At 40.9% G+C, this 21,212-nt stretch overlaps 1 protein-coding gene across 3 annotated transcripts in view; it reads left to right on the top strand.

Moving 5' to 3' along the window:
- Nucleotides 1-20,811, top strand: part of si:dkey-175m17.7 (dual specificity protein phosphatase 10) — a 31,742-nt gene extending 10,931 nt beyond the window's left edge. The window contains exons 2-5 of one of the 3 annotated variants that reach the window (XM_036143375.1): nt 2,630-2,734; nt 9,128-11,202; nt 11,578-11,880; nt 14,674-20,811. In XM_036143375.1, coding sequence (XP_035999268.1) covers nt 9,144-11,202; nt 11,578-11,880; nt 14,674-14,939 — 2,628 coding nt within the window. In that variant the 5' untranslated portion in view covers nt 2,630-2,734; nt 9,128-9,143 and the 3' untranslated portion in view covers nt 14,940-20,811. Of the gene's footprint in view, nt 1-2,629; nt 2,735-3,493; nt 5,430-9,127; nt 11,203-11,577; nt 11,881-14,673 lie in introns of those variants that run through there. The other 2 variants (XM_036143376.1, XM_012871209.3) reach the window with 2 other exon arrangements.
- The last annotated feature ends 401 nt before the right edge of the window (nt 20,812-21,212 follow it).

Here is a 21,212-nt window from a genome sequence, read left to right as displayed (position 1 = left end):
TCCTCCAACTTCCCAATTTTGCACCACTTTACTTGGTCTAACCTCTGTAAAATAAAGGGATGTTTGCAGTTGCAGCAGGCGGAAGTTCAGTGGGTATGAGTACCATTGTAAGGCTATATCTGTCTAAATGCCGAAATTATCTGCATGACTGTTAGGTATTTATGGGAGTCAAATCTTTTGGAAAAACATTGACGTGTGCTCCATCCTCTTACTCCTGGCCCTTGGCTGCCTGTTATCTTCCCTCTGCTGGTGTGTTGTGAGCCGACGGAGGCCATCATGATCTTCCCCTGCAGACCTGTGCTTCTCTTGTAATTTTGAATTTGAGTGCTGCCTCACCCCCCTATTTTTTTTTTTTACATGCGTCTTTTTATCTTTATGAGTTTGAATTTCAAATCAATCCATCTTCATGTGCTCCATGAAGGTGGATTGATTCAGACGCAGGTAAAGGGATTTCGTAGTGTAGCCTACTTAAGCTCTTTCGATCCTGAACGCATACATTTTGCATTAGTTTTCCCACAAATTTCATCCTATGACGCTTCAAAAAGATTCCAGCTGTATCCTCTGCGGCTCTGAAATGTGATCATACCCTTCATTATGATCTGCCGGTAGCTTTATGCTCCATGTTACGTCTTTGGAAGATATATAATGCAGTTTCACCTTCCGTTACAGCTGTAATGCTGCCAGTACTTACTACAGAGGGCTGCCATTATACACTGTCTGATGGCCCTGAGTCAGTAACGCTTTGATTTGAGCCATTAAATTGATGAAAGAGTTTATTTTTCAGTTGCCTCGTAGTCAGCACTAAGCCAGATTGACGCTGCCGCTCGGCGCTGTGTGTGAGCGCGCTTCCTTGATTTCTTTCTCTCTCTTACTTGGCTGTCACCTCAGAGGCAATCTGCCGTTTGGCAGTTTAAACAGTTAACAAGTGGACAACAATGGGAAGCTGCAGGGAGAAAAGAACAAGTCAGTTCTTTGATCGCCATAGTTGTTTTTCTTCGATCACTAGCGCCATGGCTGTTTTCCTTCAACAAGCATCAGACGGGAATGCTTTGTACTTCAGCTATTTGGCTGTAGGTTTCAAAGTAAAGCAGCTTCGGGATCGCGGAGAGCAACAGGACTGGTTTCATTCAGTCCCTTCTTAATGTGTTTAAGAGAAGAATTCCTTTAATGTCTCGCAACGGGGATGTTCGGGTGTGACAGTGGCAAACACACACAATTATCGGTGATTCAGGAAAAAAAGAAAAAAAGAATACAAGGAAAGTAAATTAAATCTAATGTTAGTTCTAGAGAAACAAAACACCAAGAGTAGAATATAAGGATTATATCAGACTAAAAATTGACCAAAGCTATGTAGTAGTGGAAGAAAAACAACTGCAGCCTATTTACCTGACACGCGATAATAGCATATTCAATATTTCCATACGTACCAGGCTTATACAAAGTGCACTATGTATCATAGTCAAGCAGCATCCCTGCTAAGGTGTGAGCAAGTTACCCTGGCATCTGGGTAGGGTGCAAACAATTAATGGCTGAGTCAGAGCCTGTGTAGCAATCTGCATGATGTAGACAGTTATCTTTAACAGACTAATTTGGACCCAACAGAAGTGTTTTTCACATGAACCCACCTAATTAAACACAGTTTTGATTAAGCTCCTGATTAACAGCCCTTAGACCTTTTTAGATCTGTTTGTTCTTGAAGGTGTTTCCCCTCTGGTGATATAGCAAACGTTGTTTTTGCCCACATTTGGTGGATTTTTAATCAGCCTTTAAGAAAGATGCAGCAGACATGGCCGCCGGTGGAAGAACAGCGAAGATACCAAATGAAAATGTTGTGCGTGTCCAATTACAGGCATTAACCCGTGCAGGACGATCATAAATAAGTCTACATTGTGATCAAAGGTCTGCTAAATACAATGCCCTCCAAAAGTATGGACACCCCGCATAAAGATGTGCAAAAAAAAGTGTCAACAAAAATGTATGTTGACCACCACTGATTTTATTTTTTCATCCAACCTTTAATTTGAGTACATTTATTGAGTAGCAGGGATTTCAATGTTGTTGTTTTTTTTCTGAAAATGACCAGTGCTAGATTTATTTAGATTTATATCCTGATAATCTATTTGAAATAAATGTAACAATTTTATTTTTTTTAAGCTGGAGACAAATACATTCAGGGGAACAGAAAGATGCTCAAGAAATATAGGACTTTATACATTATGTGTCTTATTAGAAAACATCCAATTAAACATTAGACTTATTAAGTAAATCAGGCTGAACATCTGACCTAATCAGGCTGACAGATGAAAGCGACAAATCGGATTCTTCTAATCGCTGAGGCTTGTGCTACTGCCCCAGCTGTGTTTTTCATACATGCTTTTGTTCCTTCTCCTCTAGTTTTGCAGCAAAAGACTGTATAAACACCTAACAGCAATGCTACTGCCGGTATATTTTGAGTATTTTCGAACTTCTCTGTTTGCCCTGAGCTGTAACTGTAGTTGAGTGAAAACGCCAGTGGCCAGCCCGCTCTTTCTGTCACACACTCTGTTTGTGAGCGGAAAGTGATCAGAGTGATAGTGACTTCCACCATGATAAAACTGGGTCATTGTAACCCCAACCCCCTCCACTACAGGCAAGGCTGAAAGAGGGGGGAAAAAAGAGATGAGGATACCATCACCAGACTGCGCGTGGATTTAAAAACATGGAGACACCGGAGTGCGCTTTGCTTTCCCGATGGGTTGGTAACTGTGTTGTGTTGGGGCTGAACTCCACCCCCAAACATTGTTCTGACATGTTCCTTCCTTTCCCTGTAGTCTCTGTGGTTTATGGTGCTTCAGTCTGACCTGTCCCTCTGTATTTTCTGCCCACTTTTGTCACTGTTACCCGGTGTTGTGCATTGCCAGGTTCTCCCAGTGGTCTCCCATTCCCTAAAAGAATCTTTCAAACTATGGCTTCAAGGATGTGTTGAAATTAGGGCTGAGCGATAAATCAATTTAATCGATTAATTCAAATTTACAATTCTTTAAGATTTCATTTTTGGAAAATCTGGATTTTATTTTGCCAATACACTCATTGGGTTTCCATGAAGAGAACAGCATGTGATGCTGAATATATGTTTAGGCAAATGTGTTGTCAAAATATTGTTAAGTAGAAACTTTTTTTTTACCATAATACAAGGTACTTCATTTACTTATTTACTTTTCTTTTAACTTAGTTTGAAGTTCACAAGTGCAGTGAAGCCTGTTCTTAGCTCAATGTGTAATACCACTAGCAGCAAATGTTTTGTTATATTTTCATTGTTTATAATGGCACGGCTGCCATCTTGTTTTACAAGCATGTTTCACAGCTTGTTTTTAGTTGCACTTTGATTTCAGGTCAACTCCCTGACGAAATGCTTGACCTAAAAGCAAGGTTTTAAAATAATTTCTTTAATTTCTTTTAATGAAACAAAAAGGAGGAAAAAATTGATTAATCGGATTTGGTACGATAAAATCGGAGATTTATTTTTTAATCCATATCGCCCAGCCCTAGTTGAAATGAAAATCCATCCTAAGGGAGGGAAGTGGGTTGCTTAAAATGCATGCTCAAAAAAAGAGGGATTGATTATAAGTAGCCGTTTTCTGAATAGTAGGTCCCTTTATTGTTGCCAATAGCTCCAACTCCACAAAATGCAGCAGATCCAAAGCAGCAAACTGGACCTTCAGTGGATAAAACAAGGTTTTCCAGCACATCCCACACATTGACTGGACAGAGTTTTAAAGGAATATGGATTCAATGTTTAACATAATTTTCAACAGGGTATGCACGGTTGTGGCTGGAAGCATTATTGAAGAAGATCCATGACAATGTTTAGGTTGGTGGTAGCGGGCGAACTAATATTTGCGTGAATGGCATAGTCCAACGTTTTCCAAAAAAAATGACCATTCCTGCATGTTGTACGTTTTTACCAACTTAATCAAACCTAGAGACGCCCTGTATAAGAATTTTGTAGGCAATTTCCAATCTTTGCTTTGTTGTAAATCTTTGACCTGCTAGGACCAAATTTAGCGGATTTTGAGGTTTATTTAAGAACAAAGAAAACAAAAAGATTGAAGAACGGCCTTCAAACTATGTTTCCCTTTCCTTCTTGCTGTAAGTGGTCATTAATATGAGCAGAGGGGGCTGTATGATAGAGTTTAGCATCTTATACTGCGATTAGTGAGGCTAGCTTTACTTAAACGTAACCCTAGATAATGTAGATGCTCACCTTAGCACTCACATTTAAAAATGCCACCAAAATTTCCAAATTCAGAATGTTGTATAACAAACCAACCAACTTTGCTTTACTCTCTTCCACCTTCCTGTTATTTTCCCTTTCTTGTAGGCTAGATGAAACACGTCTCGACAAGTTTCAGAAAACACAGTTTGCACTTAGTCTCTTACCTCTCTGTGTTGATTCTGACTTCAATTCCCTTTAATACTGAAAACAGCTAACTTTACCCATTAACAGCATCTTCACTGAAAATTGTGGATGCTATGAAAGAGCGCTACATATGATGCTTTCCGTGAAAAAAAGTATTTTGAAGATTGAAGGAGATTGTATTCTTCTGTTTCCAGCCAGCCAATCACTGGCCAGGGTCAGTCAGTTTGTTCGTGAAAGGATTTCTTTTGTGCATCTCTGATTAAAACTACAAGAGATTTTTCTGCCATTGGAATCAAGATCAGAAGCAACCCTTTAGTCTGATTGCATATGTGTGTCTTGGGTGAGCACGGCACCATGGTTCTCCTTCTGTAGACGACTTTTGACAGCTGCTCATCCCTGCTAACCAGAAATATACCCCGCCAGCTGCAAAATTTAGAGATAATATGACCAACTGGCCAGCTACCATAATCTGACTCATGTAGCTCATATCATTTTTTTTGGTCCAAATTTTTCCATCCTTCATCGATCAGCTTCAACCCCAGAATCTCTTTTGATTGTGTCCCCGGGTCTAAATGGAAATATAAAACCTTCAGCCAGGTCTGTGGTTGGTCTACCAGTGGGATGTGCCTGGAAAACCTCCAAAGGAGAGTAATACAGGAGGCGCCTAAATCAGGTGCTCAATCTATATCAGATAACTTCAAGACATCCACTTGATACTGAATGTGTTCCACTCTTTGCTAAGTGCCATAGAGAGCTCTTATGTCGCTCTCTATTCTTCTACTGACATCAACGAACAAAAAACAAATGCTTTAACTGAATAAAGAAATGCTTTTTAACCTAATAGTGGAATTTGCTTCCCTCGAGAAAACAGATTTGAGCTTGATGCAACTTTTAGCACGCTAGCATCGTCCCTGCTGACCAATGCTGCCACCCACAGAGCTGTGCTGCTACATGGCAAAGAGGAAATTAAAGCACTTCATCAAGAAAAGATCGGGGGCTGATTATAATTACCAGTGGATGCATCAAGTGGGTGGGTTTTCATTTTAATGGCAGGAATATTTCATCCTAATGTTTACAGCAGCCCTATAATGACTGTGCTGCAAGAATGTTGATATCAAACTTCTGTAACAAGTTTTCCAACCTGTTCTAGGTAACATTAAACACAGGAGCAATTTAAGCAGTTAAAAATGTTCATGTGTTGATTTTCGTACAACCGCGTTCATTAAGGAAACCCTCAGATTATCTCTTCTTGCTATTAAACGGAATAAAAAAATGCTCCTTGACTGCACTGTGTTGTTGAGTATGTGGTTCCCTGTTTATACCAGAGCATGCACAAATGCTTGTTTCTGACTGGCCCAAAGAAATGAACTGGTTCGTTCTGTTTATACCAAAGAAAAGCTGAACAAATCTGATAGATATAGGGTGGAAGCTTTTCATTTCAGATAATCACAAGACTCTTCAGCACTCAAGCCGTCTCCAAAGAGAAGAAATGCTCTAAGCCATTAGAGATGAGTCACTTTGTTGTTTTCCTTTTATAGTGCAGTCCAGAAACCGCAAATCCAAATAGATTGTTTTATTTGTTTCAGGTTACACAAGCTGAGAGGCTATAAATTATCCTTATTCCCGAATTATACTATCCATAGCAAAGAATTTTGGCAAAACATCTCCAAACAGGCATTTTGAAATATTTTCCAGGTTTTAAGTGGAAGGTTCATCAAGATGCATTGGTTCTCACAAGTATATGCACCACTGTTACCTATCAGTAGGTTTTTGTGGCATCAAAAGATGAAACTGTAATAAACTGAAAATCAAATAAAAACAAATAAATCTGTTTTAGGAAAATTACCTGGTCGTATAAGTGTGAAAAAAGCATCATAAATGCACCTTTTCATTTAAGTTTAGCATTCAGTCTTAAGAATTGGCAATAATTTGGCAATGTTTACCAAATTTTACCTTGCAAAGATTCTCTAAATCTATCAGATTGTGAGGACATTTCATCAGCTATGCTAACTGCCCTGCACAAGTGAACCTACATATTTAGTCGGATTTAATTAAATTATCCCCCTGTGAAGCCATCCTTCTGTTGAGTTGGATCCATTGTTTGGACTTACCGTGATCTTAAAAAGTTGATATCCATCTTCAGCTTTAGCCGTTTAGCTGAAGATGTTGTGTCAAAGGTGGCTGATACGCCACCTTTGACCTTTCCATCCACCTTGATTAAAGACCCAAGTTCCAGCCAAACAAAAGTAACCCTTCTCCTGAGACATTTGTAAAATACAATCCTTCAGGTACTCCTTGGCTTTTTCTAAGGGATAAAAATGTAAAAAAGTAAGCAAAACCTAATTACTAGGACAGCTGATCTCTATTTCAGGTTAATCGGAGTTAAAATAATAAATGATAGGCGTGACATTAGTAAGACTGAATGCTAATACTGAAACTGAAAGGGATTTAGCAACATACTAGTTTATGGGTGTGCACACTTATGCAGCCGGATTATTGCATAATTTTGACTTTTTGAAGTAAGTTTGTTTTTCAGATGAAATGTACGGAAGAAATGTCGCATTGCGTGTGGGAAAAGTTTGGCATGAAAGAGTCTGTTGTTTTATCACTTTTCAAATCCACTGAATTATGGTGTTTTTAGCTATTTTTACCATCAGCTATGAAGACTTGGCTTATTATTTCACATGAATGCATCTTGTTAAGAATGAGGGCCCCTTAGAGGAATGAAGGTTGTTGCCGCTAATTTATCACAGCTTTTGGGACTTAGCTTTTAAGAAGCCGCGTTGCCATCAGGATTAGCTGGGATTAAGCGTTGCTAACAGCAAACAGGTTAGCACCTTCAGATATTACATGGGGGAACAATTTAGACTTTAATTACAGACAAGCATCGTGCCCCATGGTATAAGCCAAACCCGACTGTGAGCTGCATGATCGAATGGATGCATGAACTGTAATATCCATTCCAGTGAAACATGCACCTGAATTGTTGTTAAATTTCTATCTTATTCGCTGCAAATGTTGAGTCTCCCCAAAGTCAAAACTAAGGTTTGACATTAGAGGTCGTTTTGTGTGCACCGTGTTTTGTTGTGTAAAAAAGCAGGAAGTGACTCGCAAATGCAAAACAAGTGAGTTTGGAGTTACAATGCCTTGAAAAAGTATTGATATCCTTGAGGCCTTTTACATTTTTTCACGTTGTAACGACTAAACGATAAAATATACAACAAAAAAAGCTGTATTCTGCTGGGATTTACTATCGCAGGCCAACACAGTGTGGTGGACAATTGTGACATGGAAGAAAAAGGAAACATCTTACAATTTTTATGACAAAAATAAATAAATCTGAAAAGTATGGGCATCATTTGTAGTCCGTCTCTACTTTCATACTCTGAGTGCAGCCAAATGTCTTTAGAAGACAAATAGTAAGTAAATCCGTCTCCCTGTCATTTAATCTCAGAATAAACCCAACTGTTCTGAGATGGCCTCTGAGGTTTTTCAGAGAACATTCATAAACAGAAAGTACCATGAAGACTAAGGAACACAGCAGACAGGTCAAAGAGGAAGTTGGGGAGATGTTTAAAGCAGTGTTTCATTATAAAACAATGTCTACTTGAACATTTTACAGTCCTCTGTGTGATCCATAGTCTTGAAATGGAAGGAGTATGGTAGTGTGACCAACACAATTAACCCTCCATTGCCATTAGACTAGACTGGCAAGGAGAGCATTGGTCACAGAAGCAGCAAAGATACCCAGGGTACCTCTGGAGGAGCTACAGAGATCCAGGTGGGATAATCTGTTGACTGCAAGTCAGTTTTATCTTATAGAGGAGTAGCAAGAAGAAAGTAATCATTAAAAGAAAGTCATAAGAAGTCCCACTTGCAGCTTGCCACAAGCCATCAGGACCTGACACACACGTGGAAGAGGATCCTCTAGAACTTCTTCGCTTACATTCAAAATGTATGTGGGAGAAACATAACACAACACATCATAGTGGTGTCAGCATTCTGCTGTGGAGATACTTTTTTCAGCAGGGACATGGGAAGCTGTCAAGGGTTGATGGGAAGATGGCTGAAGCTAAATACTGGGAAATCCTGGAAGAAAACCTGTTGGAGATTCAGACCGGGGAAGATGTTCATCTTCCATCAAGACAATGACCCTAAACTTCCACCCACAGCTACAATGGAACGGTTTAGATCAAATGATATTCCCGTGTTAGAATGGCCTAGTCAAAGTCCCATCTTAAATCCAACCGATAATCTGTGGCAAGATTTAATAACTGTTCACAAATGCTCTGAGCTTGACGTATTATGCAAAGATGGATGAACAAAAACCTCAGTCTCTAGATTCGCAAAAACATTTTCCTTTCAGATAATCAAGTTTGTGTTTGGTCTATTACATAAAATCAAGTAAAATACTTTAACAGTTGTAATGTTATAAAATCTTAAAAGGTTTGAAGGGCATCAATAGTTTTGTAAACTTTACATTTCAAAGTCAAATAGCTTATCTGTTTTAATAAATGATCCCATATTTTAACCTACAAAAACAAATGACAGCAGTTTTTGTGCTGTATATTCCATGGCTACAACTTGATATCCATCACCATGTGTTAGCATGTGCTGTTTACATCCCAACTAGTGAAATATAAAGTGCTTTTGAATAATTCCAGTATATGTGACAAAGTGGTAACTTCATGACTGATGTAATTCTCTTTCTTCTCTTTCTTTGACCAGCTTTGCATAAACCCAGATGCCTCCCCTCCCTCTTGACGAGCGCATAGTGGTCATTCAGCGCCCCAAACACGTGTGTGAGGCTTCCCCACAAACCGTCCCACAGCATTCCTCTCAAATAACAGCCTCTACCAATGGACAGGTTCTCCAGCCCTCACATCTTCACACCTCTCATTCCCATTTTTACTCACCCGCGTGTAAATCTCTAAATGTGGAATGCAAGCGCAGGTCGTCCCGTGTGCAGAGATTCAAGGGCGACCAGCCTGTCATCCCAGCAGGTTTCCGCCACATCCCGAGCCACTGCCATAGCAATGGCACAGTAACACTTGGCCCGCGGCTTCCCTCCCACACACATACTATCGATATCAAGGTATCAGTAGACAAAGGGGGGCGGGGAGGTTTAAGCAACTCATTAGGGCGCACTGGAAGTGTAAAAGGTGGCAGAAGGAAGTGTGTCTCCTCCCAGCTGGATCAAGGGCAATGTGAGAGGAAAACTGGAAGCTCAGGGAGGCCTTGTGGAGTGGAGCACAAGCCACAGCGGGTTCGTCAGCTGTCATCTTCCCCTGGGGGGATCCTCCAGTTTGTCCCTGCTCAGGCACAACAGCATACGTTCAGAGGAGAGAAAGAAAACTCCACTTTTCAAAGCAGAAGTGACCAAGAATTTCCCTCTTTGGGTCACAGGAAAGGTTCCAAGCTGGGAACTGTTCACCAAAGCCATAATAGCCACAATCTGCCCTACACGCACCACTCTGTTCCTGTGCCCCATGCTGCCATCCTAAACGCCAACTGTCCGTCATCCCCCCCGTCCCAACCCCCTCATGTCCCAATCTCTTTTCAACAGTTTAACCAGCCTCACCCACCTCGCACGAGGGATCACCGCCCTCACATTCTTCATGGTCTTCCGCTGTCTCCTTGCTCCTCCCGTGTCGGAGGGTTCCCTAGTCCAGACCACACTTGCACCATTGACTGTGCGCACCCATTCACCTGTGGCTGCTGGAGGTTGGTAAGATGCACGGGGTGTAAAGGAGACTCTTCCAGCTACCAAGGAGGTGGAGGAAGCACTTCTACCTCATTTTCCTGTGGCCACAATGTCAGCACAGTGAAGAGAGGAAGTAAAGACATGGGGCTAAAGAATCTGGGTGGTTGTCTCTCCACCGCCTCCACGTCCAACACTTCCTCAACGAACAGCACCGCCTCTGACTGTCGAGCAGCTCGGTTCAAACCTCTACCTTGTGCCTCCTGCGGTGGAGAAGCTGGAAACTTTGAGAGTCCTGCTATCCTTCGGAAAAAGCTAGTAGGAGGATGCCTTCCCTGTACTTCTCTGTCTTCTTCAACCCCTTTGCGGGCGATTCAAAGCTGTGTGTCTGGTTGCAACAACAAAGCGTCCCAGACCGGCAGTTCTTCCTGCAGCTACTGCAGCAGCGACCCGATAGTGGTGACATTCAACCCTCGCCGCGGAAAACCCCCCGGAAGAGGCTTAGGGCCGACTCACCCAGTGGCTATGTTACAAGCGGATGATGATGACTACAGTGTACGCACCATCTGGCCTGAGGAACTGGCCAAGAAAATGACCCACTCTAAAGCCCAAAAGAACAACTGTGCCGGGACTGGCGTTGGGAGAACCTGTTCTAGCCAGAATGACAGCAATGGAGCCGGCCTTGCACTCCTGGACTGTCAGAACCTTCAGGGATACGCACAGACTCATCTCACAGACCATGCCGGCCGACGGCGACTTCAGCAGGGCAAAATGGCGGCCCTCGGTTTTGTAGGCAGCAGGTTGGGATCCAGCTATGACGATGGCCGCAACTCGCTGAAGAGGCTCTTAAATAAAGCAGAAGATGTTGGAATGAGCGACAGCCCTGAGCATGACCAAGTGTATCCACGATGCGCCTCTCCCCGCTCCGTGTCTCCGCCATCACCTGTGTCTTTCTCCCCTCCACCATCGGCCCCCAGCACACTCATCAAACCCAAACCTTGGCAGAGAGACAGGGAGGGAGGACACTCGCTGCCGTCTGCTCAGTCCCTTCACCTGGCCCTGAACTCCCTCAACAGAGAGCAAGATGAGGAGAACAACCGAAGTAAGACTATATTGCTGTTCATATTCCTGAGTGTAGCAGGTTAAAGTTCCCTTATTAATGAAGAAAGTACATATACTCCTCAATAATGGAGAAAAATCTGGTTGTCTAAAGTCTAAAGACCAGCTAGACTCCAACACTACATTTGGTTATGTTTTGGAGGTTTTGCAGTAATTGGTTGACACATTTTGTGATTTGTCCTGATATAGACACGTTTGAGAAGATTTCAACAAATTATAAAGTAGCTATAAAACGTTCTTGTTGCCAGCACTAATTACACACAACAATGATTGTTGTTTAACTTCCAGTATGACATTCCATACTATGAACTAAGGAAAATGCCAATGCATCTTCCACACTTTCCTCGTTATTCCACAGTGAGGCTCTCTCTGCCGCTGTCCTCGTCATTGCCAGCTTCCCTGTCCGATGAGACTGTGATGACTCCCGATGCGGAGAACGCCGTCATCAGCCCGATCCTGCCCTTCCTGTTCCTGGGGAACGAGAGAGACGCCCAGGACCTGGACCTGCTGCTGCGCCTCAACATTGGCTACGTGGTGAACGTGACCACACACCTGCCCCTCTACCACATTAACTCGGGGCTCCGCTACAAAAGGCTCCCAGCCACTGACAACAGCAAGCAAAACCTCCGGCAGTACTTCGAGGAGGTTTTTGAATTCATCGGTAAGGACCTGTCCTGTTGCGAATGTGTGGGCGTGCATGTATATGGTGTGGGATTTGTAGGATTTGAGACTTGGCTTGTTTATTAGCCTGCTGGTGTTTGGATAAAGCTTTCTTCATCCAGTTAAGTAGAAGTAAACCTAGGAGAGAAAGTTCCACTCCCACTGTAGTCACTTAAGCTCGACAAAACGACTGTGTTTTCAGAGCTTTCCCCTTATAATGTTTTCTAGGTTTCACTTATAGCGCTGTTTTCTGGAATTAATTGGGTATTTGGTATATTAACTAACATCAATTGACACCTTTCATATAGCCTGTATTATGAAACTAAAGTCTACCCCAAAAACTCCTTCAAAAGAAAAAAGCGCACTTCTTTTGGACAACTAAAAGCTTCCATAATGTTAGCCTTTACAAAAACCTCTATACCTGGCAGACGTGCATCAACAGCATCCATATCGTCACATCTGCTGGCAGCGTGGACATTCATATGGTTGGATTGTATTTTGAAGCTTTTACTTAAAAAGCAACGGTGCTTGGTGGTTGCATCATCAAATATAGAGCAGATACCATATCCTTAAATACACTGAATGAAAAGACAACAAGCCTTTTTTAAATATTTAGCACTACATCACAGCAGAGTTGTGCTGTGATGTAGCGTCATTTTTGATTACCAAGAATGTAAATCTGCCAGTATTTGTTTTTTCTCTCTCTTCCAATTAGGGCTAAACGATTTTGGAAAATAATCTAATTGTGATTTTTATATCTTAATATTGCGATTTAATGTGGTTATTTTTTTTAATTTAATTGATCATGTGTTTTTAAACATATGAAAACAACAAATCAATCTGTTTCATCGCTGCGCAGATTAGGTGCTAAAAGACCCACTGCGTCTCAACTCGGAGCAGAAATGATTGCGTTCTGACTAATATATATTTCAACCAAAATTGTGATTTGATTTAGACTTTTCTCTTCATTAACCACAAGCTACAAAAATGGCCTGTAGATAAAGATGTTTGTAAACAAGGACTATTTAAAACAATAACTTTTAATGTTTTTATTAATCAGAATATTATTCAAGAGAACAGCTTTTAATTGATTTGGACATCGATCCTTGTTAAACATAAAGTGCAAAGTGCAACCAACAAGCAAGTCTATGTATTAAACTGATTGACCAGTACTTAATTCTGTGGTGAGATTCCTGAAAGTTTCTGGTAAAACAGTATGATTATATAAACTCTAAAACATATATTAAAATTAGATTATCTCACTGCTGCAACAGTCTTCCCTTCCATGTGGAGGCAAACCCACTTTAAACATATTACTGACACCTAAAGGACGTTTCTGATTCACTAATTGTGACATAGCCAAAAATTGTGATTTGGAAATTGCGTTTTTTTTTTTAAATTGCGATTATATTGCAAATGCTATCAATTGTGCAGCCCTACTTCCAATTCAGAATTTTACATGCATTTTCTTGGTATTTGGTAGAAATGCCTTTTAAACAATATGACTTACGTCTCACTATCGTTTGCTTGTATTTTGATCCATTCGTCCTGACAGAAATGGCGAGAACCGTGACCTATGTTTCAATAAGTGACACCAAGATGGCAGCGGCAGTCTAAGGACAAGACAGTAACAAGTCTGTGTATAAACATGAGGCAGTTCTGCTGGTCCAAGACCACATTTATTTTTATTTTCCCTTTTAATTTGCATATTTATATTGAAGAGGTCCTAATTAGGAGCAAAGTTAAAGTCAAATTCCTTGTTTGTGTGCACAAACTTAGCAAATAAAGCTGATTCTGATTCTAATTTTTGGCTGCCTAGATCTTGCACGTCTTTTCAGCTCTGCCCATGAACTTTCTATGCACCAGAGATCTTGGCCGCCATCTTTGGCATCTCGTAATTTCACACAAGGATGAGCCAGGCTTGTGGAGGTCTACAATTTTCCCTGATGTCTCTCAAGGAAAGTGTGTCGCAGGCATTTCCTTGAGATTAATCCACAGTTGTGCCCCCGTCTCACAGATTGTGAATTAAATTAATGCAACTAATTGTTTTGATTCGGAAGCTTACAAAGTCGTGACATCATCATGTGGGTTCCCCCGAATTATTTAAAGACATCGTAATGTTGGTGTATGTAAACTTCTGACTTCAAAGAAAGCCTTAAAACAATAATTCTTAAAAAAAATAATTTTGGTAATCCAGGATCAAGAGGAAAATGCAGCAGTCTTCTTTCAGTCAGCTAACTGATGCAGTTGTGCACAGTGACAAGAGAGGAAGAATGTGTTATTACATGCTTATGTGACTGGAAACCTTAGCAGTGTAGACAGGGTAGGTTTTTGGTATAACTTTATGCTGGGAACTGGCCAATGGCTGACATGTTTTGGTTCTGTAATAATTCACTTGGCCCTGCTGCTTTTACATGATTCTGCACCTATTAACAAATGGGCATTTCTTCATTTAGAAAAACTAAGATAAAAAATGTAGTTTTGCTTACAAAGCAGTAGGAAAGAAATTCATTCAAATAGCCTCATTGTCTGGTTGCAGTGATTAAAAACAGCCAAATCCAGTAGTTTTTTATCAGGCACTGCACAGCTACACTAAATGTTGGATGATTCAAAGCGGAAATCTACCCGAGATGAAGATGGAGAGGCTAGATCTTTGACCAGTTTCGTGCGAATATGAATATTTGTGTGTGTGTGGGAGAGAGAAAGAGAGAGAGAGAGAGAGAAATTACAGAGAGGAATGTCACATTTTGTATATCAGCTCAAAAGTTGATTAAGTTGTTGTTCTCATTCCCAGAGGAGGCATATCAGAGTGGACAGGGTGTGCTGGTTCACTGCCAAGCAGGCGTGTCCCGTTCTGCCACCATCGTCATCGCCTACCTTATGAAGCACACCCTCATGACAATGACGGACGCCTACAAATACGTGCGGAGCCGTCGGCCCGTGGTCTCGCCCAACCTGAACTTCATGGGTCAGCTCTTGGAGTTCGAGAGGGACCTTAACTCCGGGGTGACTCCTCGGATCTTGATGCCTAAACTGGATGGTGTGGAGACGCAGGTGTGATGGAGGTCAAGGGTCAAGAGCGTGTAGCATTAAACGGGCATTAAAAGGAAAGAGAGAGTGCAGCCCCTTTTTCGAACGAGCCTTGGTGGGTTTGGCAAATAGTGCACTTTTGATACTGTGAAACATGAGACAGAGGACCGGATGGTTAATTTGTTTAATTGTTAGACAATTTGATCCCCGTCCAGTATACTGTTTATAAGATAACGTGCCAATATTTTGTACAGCTCTAACATAATTCAGATATGTTTTTTTTAAAAATCTGATGCCAACTCCTTTTTGTTCCGGTTTACAGTCACCTCCACGCAGAAGTAGTGACTTTAATACCCTAAACCATAAATGCATGCAGAATGTGAATGCGACATGGGAAGGGTTTCTAGTTAATCGTTCATCTACAACAGCTCTTTGATGTTTCCGCCACACGTAGCAGAGCAATGCACTTTACTTCCCAAGCATTTGGTAAGTGAATTATCAGAAGTTACTCAGTACCTCAGTTGCTGTTCTTAAATAATTCTTTTAGCTTTCATTTGGTCCGTTTCTTTGTCGATGTTGTTTTTTTTTTACTGTGAAATGTGGAACGGTGTGGCATGGACCTAGTAAGGAAAGTTTTCACAAGGAAGCACTTTTTTTCCTCCCAATTTCACTGGTTTAGGTAAAGTCCTGCAGGATTGCCCAGAAAGAGTTTTAAAGGTACATTAACATGCAATGTTAATATGTACACCTAAAAATGCAGGTTTTCCAATGGAATAAATCCACTATAAATGCATTTACAACACTAGGGGCATTTTACAGAGGACATCTGAGCAGAGGTGTGGGGTTGGCAGGATGTTTCCTGCTGTTACAATGTGCTTTAAACCGTCTTTAAACCGAAGTGTGCAAACTTTGTTGTTGTTTTTTTATGCTAAATTGTATTAATTTGTTTCCTACTCAAAAGAAGTAGGTTAATATGTAGCATGATGCAGACCTGCAGAGGTTTTATGAAATTCAGAAGAGCACATGGATGACATTTAGGTTCCTGCAAACGTTTTTGGGTCTTAAAATTACTTTTGATCAAGAAATATCTGACCTGCAGCAGGTTGGAGAAGTGTTTATATATGTATAAAATAGGAAATCGTGTTCACCGAACAGAGCCGGACACATTTATTGGCACTGCTGGGAAAGATGTTTGAAAAGCCTCGAAATAAATGTATTTTTATTGCAGTAGTAAAATTCCACACTGAAACGTTTAGACATGTGCAGCATTTGCTTCACTTGAATTTCAGCCCATGTATTTAAATTGGGGTAAATGTTAAGTAGGTTTTAACATAAACATTGATGGCAGAGTTAAAGGTCCCCCTGTTGTCAGTACAACCTCCTTTTGCCCAAGAGATAGCATTCGCCATTCTCCTTTATGTTCAGTTTGGCTCTACATTCAAATGAAAAATCTCCATTTCATTTAGAACACGCATCCATGCAGCGTTAACTTTGAACGCAGTTATTGTTGTCATCTTCTGACTACAATGTAAATGAGTTTTGGTCACATTTTAGCTATGTGTAGGTATTAGTTGGCAAAATCATACTTTTTTTTAACCGACTGAATTGAATTCACACTCAGCCAGCTGCCAATGATACTCATCATTAGCACGGTCATTCTAAATGTTTTTTTTTTTTTCATTTCGTTTTTGTCTAATTGTTATACATTAAAAAAGAAACATTGACAAAACTGATTTTCCTCATAGTTTTGGCCAACAAATTAACAGCACACTACGCAACAGGAAATATGTCAGGTATTGTTTTTGGGTATGTAAACAAATTCAGGAAGTAAGAGCTTAAAGGTGCCGATTTATCGTTGCCGATGGATGTGCATCACAGTTTTTAGCCTTTTCTGACCAAAGCACACAGGGCCAGTTTATGCCCATGTAGAGATTAGCAAACGCAACATTTAGCATTTCTACTGCTGCCGTTCCTCCCAAACTAACTGTTTGCATGTAGGTGCCATCTAAGAGCTGTTATGGAGACCAGTCAGCTCTGGAGGATTTATTTATTTTATTTATTTATTTTTACTTTCCTGCTCACTGTGCAGTCACAAGATAACCTAATCCAGTCTTGTGTTGACTTTACCCCATGGAAGCAGAACATTAGGAGTCCCAATAAACTCTGTTTAACTCAAAAAAGACAAAATAGTTACTTTAAAAAATGCTTCAGTGACATTTATGTTAAACGGAGCATTGACTTTTAGGCATTTGACACATCTGGATGAGGGGTGCCAATAAATGTGGCCGCCGGTGCCGTCGTTTTTGACATTTATCTACAGTCTTCAAGCCATAAATATTGTAATTACTTTCACACGACTAACCATCATCAGTCCTGATGTTGTTATTATTCCTAAACTCTACAGATTTGGCCTTACAGCCCATACTGACCTTCTCAGCCATGTCTCATTACTATGCATTAACTCAATAACAAGGAGCTTGGTTTGATTAGAAGATGTTTGTTGATTCACTGTGAGCTCTTTTTTTTTCATGAGTGGTTCAGATTCAGACATGCTTCCTGTTCAGTGAGCGAGAATAGAAGTGGTTGCAGGTTCAACTAGCTTAGTTCATTAAAAAGCTGAATAATGTTGCACTTCCAACTGATATTTTACATGCAGGACCTTTTTAAAGAGTTGTATCTGACTAGATCTGGGGTTTTCTGTTTGCCTGGTAAGGATTTTTTGTATGAAGTCATATTTATGGTTTTACAGCAGAAATTATTCTGCAAAAGGATTCGCTTTCATTACAGCCAGTTTTAATGTATGCCATTGGATTTTTTTTTTCCCAACAGAGCTACGCATTGTAGCCATGATTGTGAAGGGATGTGGAGTTTTCTACAGCTTTTACAGCAGAAAATCTGAAAAGTGTGGCTCCATTTTTTATTTTTTTATTTTTTGTAGAACTGCCCTTTATGCCAGCTGCAGCCTCAAGTCTTAGTGAGAAGGTAATGCAGTTTTACACGCTGAGATTAAAATTTTGCCCATTCTTCTTCATAAAACAGCTCAGGTTCAGTCAGTTGAATGGACGGAGGGGTCTTTGAAGAGAGGCGTTCCGGTTTCACCATAAACTCTATTTGATCTGGATCTGGACATTGCCGAAGGCAAAATGAGAGCATGGCTGAAACGGTTCCGCTGTAGCTCTAGCTGTATTTTTAGTGTCGTTATCCTGCTGGAAGGGGAACTTCCATCTCAGTCTTGCGTTCGTTGCAGGTTTTCTTTCGTCACTGTCTTGTAATCAGCTTCATCCAACTTCCCGGCAACACGGTTCAGCTCCCCTGTCCCTGCGTCCCCACAGCATGATACTGCCGCCGCCATGTTTCACAGCGGTGATGCGTCTTCAGAGGGGATGTGCAAAACGGCTTAATTAACAGATTTAGTCGCTGTGTTTCATACATGGCTTTTGACAACCTGCAAGCAGGATTTCTTATGACTTTCTACTTGCCACTTTTCAGTGAAGGCCAGATTTGTAAAGTGTGCCACTAATAGCTGCCCTGCCAACAGACTCTCCTGGCTACATGAGAAGCAGATTTCTGCAGCTCCTCCAGATTTATAATAGGTCTCTTAGCTGCTTCTTAGATTAACGTTCTCCGTGTTGTGATAGGTTTGCAGTTCCGCCTTATTCCTTTCATTTCCATAGCATGGATCCAAAGGCAATTAGAGGTATCAGAGTAAAACGGGGCTTAATACAGACGAGGCTGACCCACTTTTCAGATTTGAATTAGAAATCCATCCCATAAAATCACAATATATACATTGATGTTTATGGCTTTGTGAGTAAACTGGATGTATTGATACTTGCAATGCATTATTTGCCGTCATCAAAGGTATGAGATGGTCCAGACTTTCATTGGAAATGAATATAATTATTGAACTCCTCCTCACCAACCTTAATGTAATAGCTTCTGTTTTTATTGATGGTGTTGGAGGGCTAGGTGTGCAGCTTTTTGCCATACTTGGTGATTAATTACACTAAAGATGACTCGGAGGTCCAAAAGCTTGACAGAACATTTGCAGAAGCTCAAAAATGGCAAAACCAAAATCAGATTGTGCACGTGGCCGATTTAGAGAGCAGAGGTGTAGAGGAATCCTTGTTGAATTATCTCCGTTTTTCTTAAATATTCTGCTCCAGCCATGGTTACCCTTTTCTTTTCTTCCAGGATTGAGCTGTGATTAGTATAACTTCTGGCTCAAGTTGTCTAAAAACCAAATTGCCTTTAGTCTGTGTAAAGTGATACACAGCTGCTGTGGAGGCAGGCTGGGAAAAAAAAATTCCTGAATTTTGCTCGTTGGATTTATTTTCTGGCTGACTTTGTTATAGTCTTTATATTTTTCTACAGACAAACGTCGTGATTATGTTGGATATGCACATGTACCTGTGTATTTTATTTTTTATCATATATTTCTCTCTTTTTTCTTTTTTTTTAATACAAAGGCCAACATTGACAGAATAACTCTCTCCAGCTCTGCCATGACAGCTTGGACCTCGGCGAGCCAGGGTCAACAATGCGCTCTGGTGTTTTTTTGTTTGGTTTTGGCTTCCTGCCTTTTCCTTTCAGCCGTAGAAATGTCAGGCCAACAAGCTGACCACTCCTGCATCTCAGCTCGCCGTGAAAGGAGAGGGGGCCCGCCCGCTCGCTCGCTCGCCGTTGCCCCCCGGATTTTTGTATGAACTTTATATGCAAAATGGCTGCCGAAGCAATTACTTTAATGCTGCACTGTGTGGACTCGCTGCGCAGTGGGCTCGTAGCTGACCTCAAAGACGTTTGTACCCGAGAGACACGTTGAAGGAAATTGTCTCTTTAATTTCTGGGAACTGAAGGGCCTCTCTATTTGTGTATGTGCGTGTTAGTGTCTCTATATGTGTTCAGATCTTCTGTTTGTTTGTTGCTCTTGTTAAAAAAAAAAAAAAAAAAAAAAAAACGGGGAGAGTTATTAGTTTCTGTGCATCTGGGAACAGTTTGGGAAGATTTTGTATCTTTGCATTGTTTATTCATGGGAACTCCATTATTCCTGTTTGGAGGCTTATTTTCTAACATTGTGGCATTTCCTGTACCAAATTTGGAATTTGAAGTTATTAATGAGATGACTGAAGAAGCACCTCCCTCCTTCCTGATAGGGGTGAGGACTCTTCAGGTACGACCGTCGTCATAGTAACGCTGTGCTGTTTCTCCATCCCGCCTCCCCTGGAGAGCCAGAAACTCATGCGATCTTCCAAGTTATGCTCCTCTGCTGCCTCCCCCCCCTCCCTTTTCATAATGGACTGTTTCTCTTTATCCAGTTGTAATATTTTCATATTGTAGCATCTGGTCCTTGTATTTAGACGTTTTTACCTCCGCGTACCGACTATACTCTTCATAATCCTCCTGAGGTGCACTGTGACAAACGCGATGCTGCTATATCAAAGAGAGTATGTCGCTCACAGTTAGCGAGTGGCTGACTGGGCGGGTACTAGCATAAAGCCCGGCTTAAATTGTTTCAATTTTAAATCCATGTGCTGCCTCCAGTGTTTTCCAGCTTAAAGTGCACAGTTGCAGGATCTGAAGCTGTCCACGGTGGTCTTCCTCTACAGGCATTAAAGAAAAGAAAGCAAAGTGTAGCTTTTAGAGCATTTCTCGTAGCACTGTTGTGTTGCTTTTTCTGCAGCACTAGCGATTTTGGTCAATATTATGGCTAATCAGTGATATATTTATGATGGGACCTCCTTGCTGAGCCCAAACGTACGATACAACTATCTGAATTATGGGGACAGTTACGTTTGTTTTAAAATAGGCATCCAACTGCTGTTGAGTCATTCGTGCTAAAACTGACATTTTGAGAAATTTGTATGACATGTTGCAAAGGATAATAAAGATGCAGATGTGTATGGTGTGGTGTCTGTCTGTTCAGTGATTTAACATCGATTGGTTCAGGTGGGGCTGGACGATAATTCAATAACCATATATATCGATCGATAGACGTATGTTGATGATAGAAAAAAAGGGTCAATAAAAAGTTCAATAGAATAACAGTTTTCCTTCTGTTAGCATTCTAGCCACGTAGGTTAATATTACATCATTACATCCTCTCAACCAATCACAATCACAGATCCAGAAACGCTCTGTCACCAAACTCCGCCCGTCACCAAGCTCCGCCCCCTTCAAAGAGTTCAAAGAGCACACATACTTTTTTTTTATTTTATTTTTTAAAAAGCAACAACATAAAATGGCCAGGGTTGGATTTAAAATATATGTTTTGAATCTCATGATAATTATCGATATTAATCAATA

This window comes from Fundulus heteroclitus, chromosome 11 (assembly GCF_011125445.2).
Source record: "Fundulus heteroclitus isolate FHET01 chromosome 11, MU-UCD_Fhet_4.1, whole genome shotgun sequence".
Classification (NCBI taxonomy): domain Eukaryota; kingdom Metazoa; phylum Chordata; class Actinopteri; order Cyprinodontiformes; family Fundulidae; genus Fundulus; species Fundulus heteroclitus.
The sequence above is the reverse complement of the archived record's forward strand: the minus strand, read 5'-3'. Positions and strand labels throughout refer to the sequence as shown.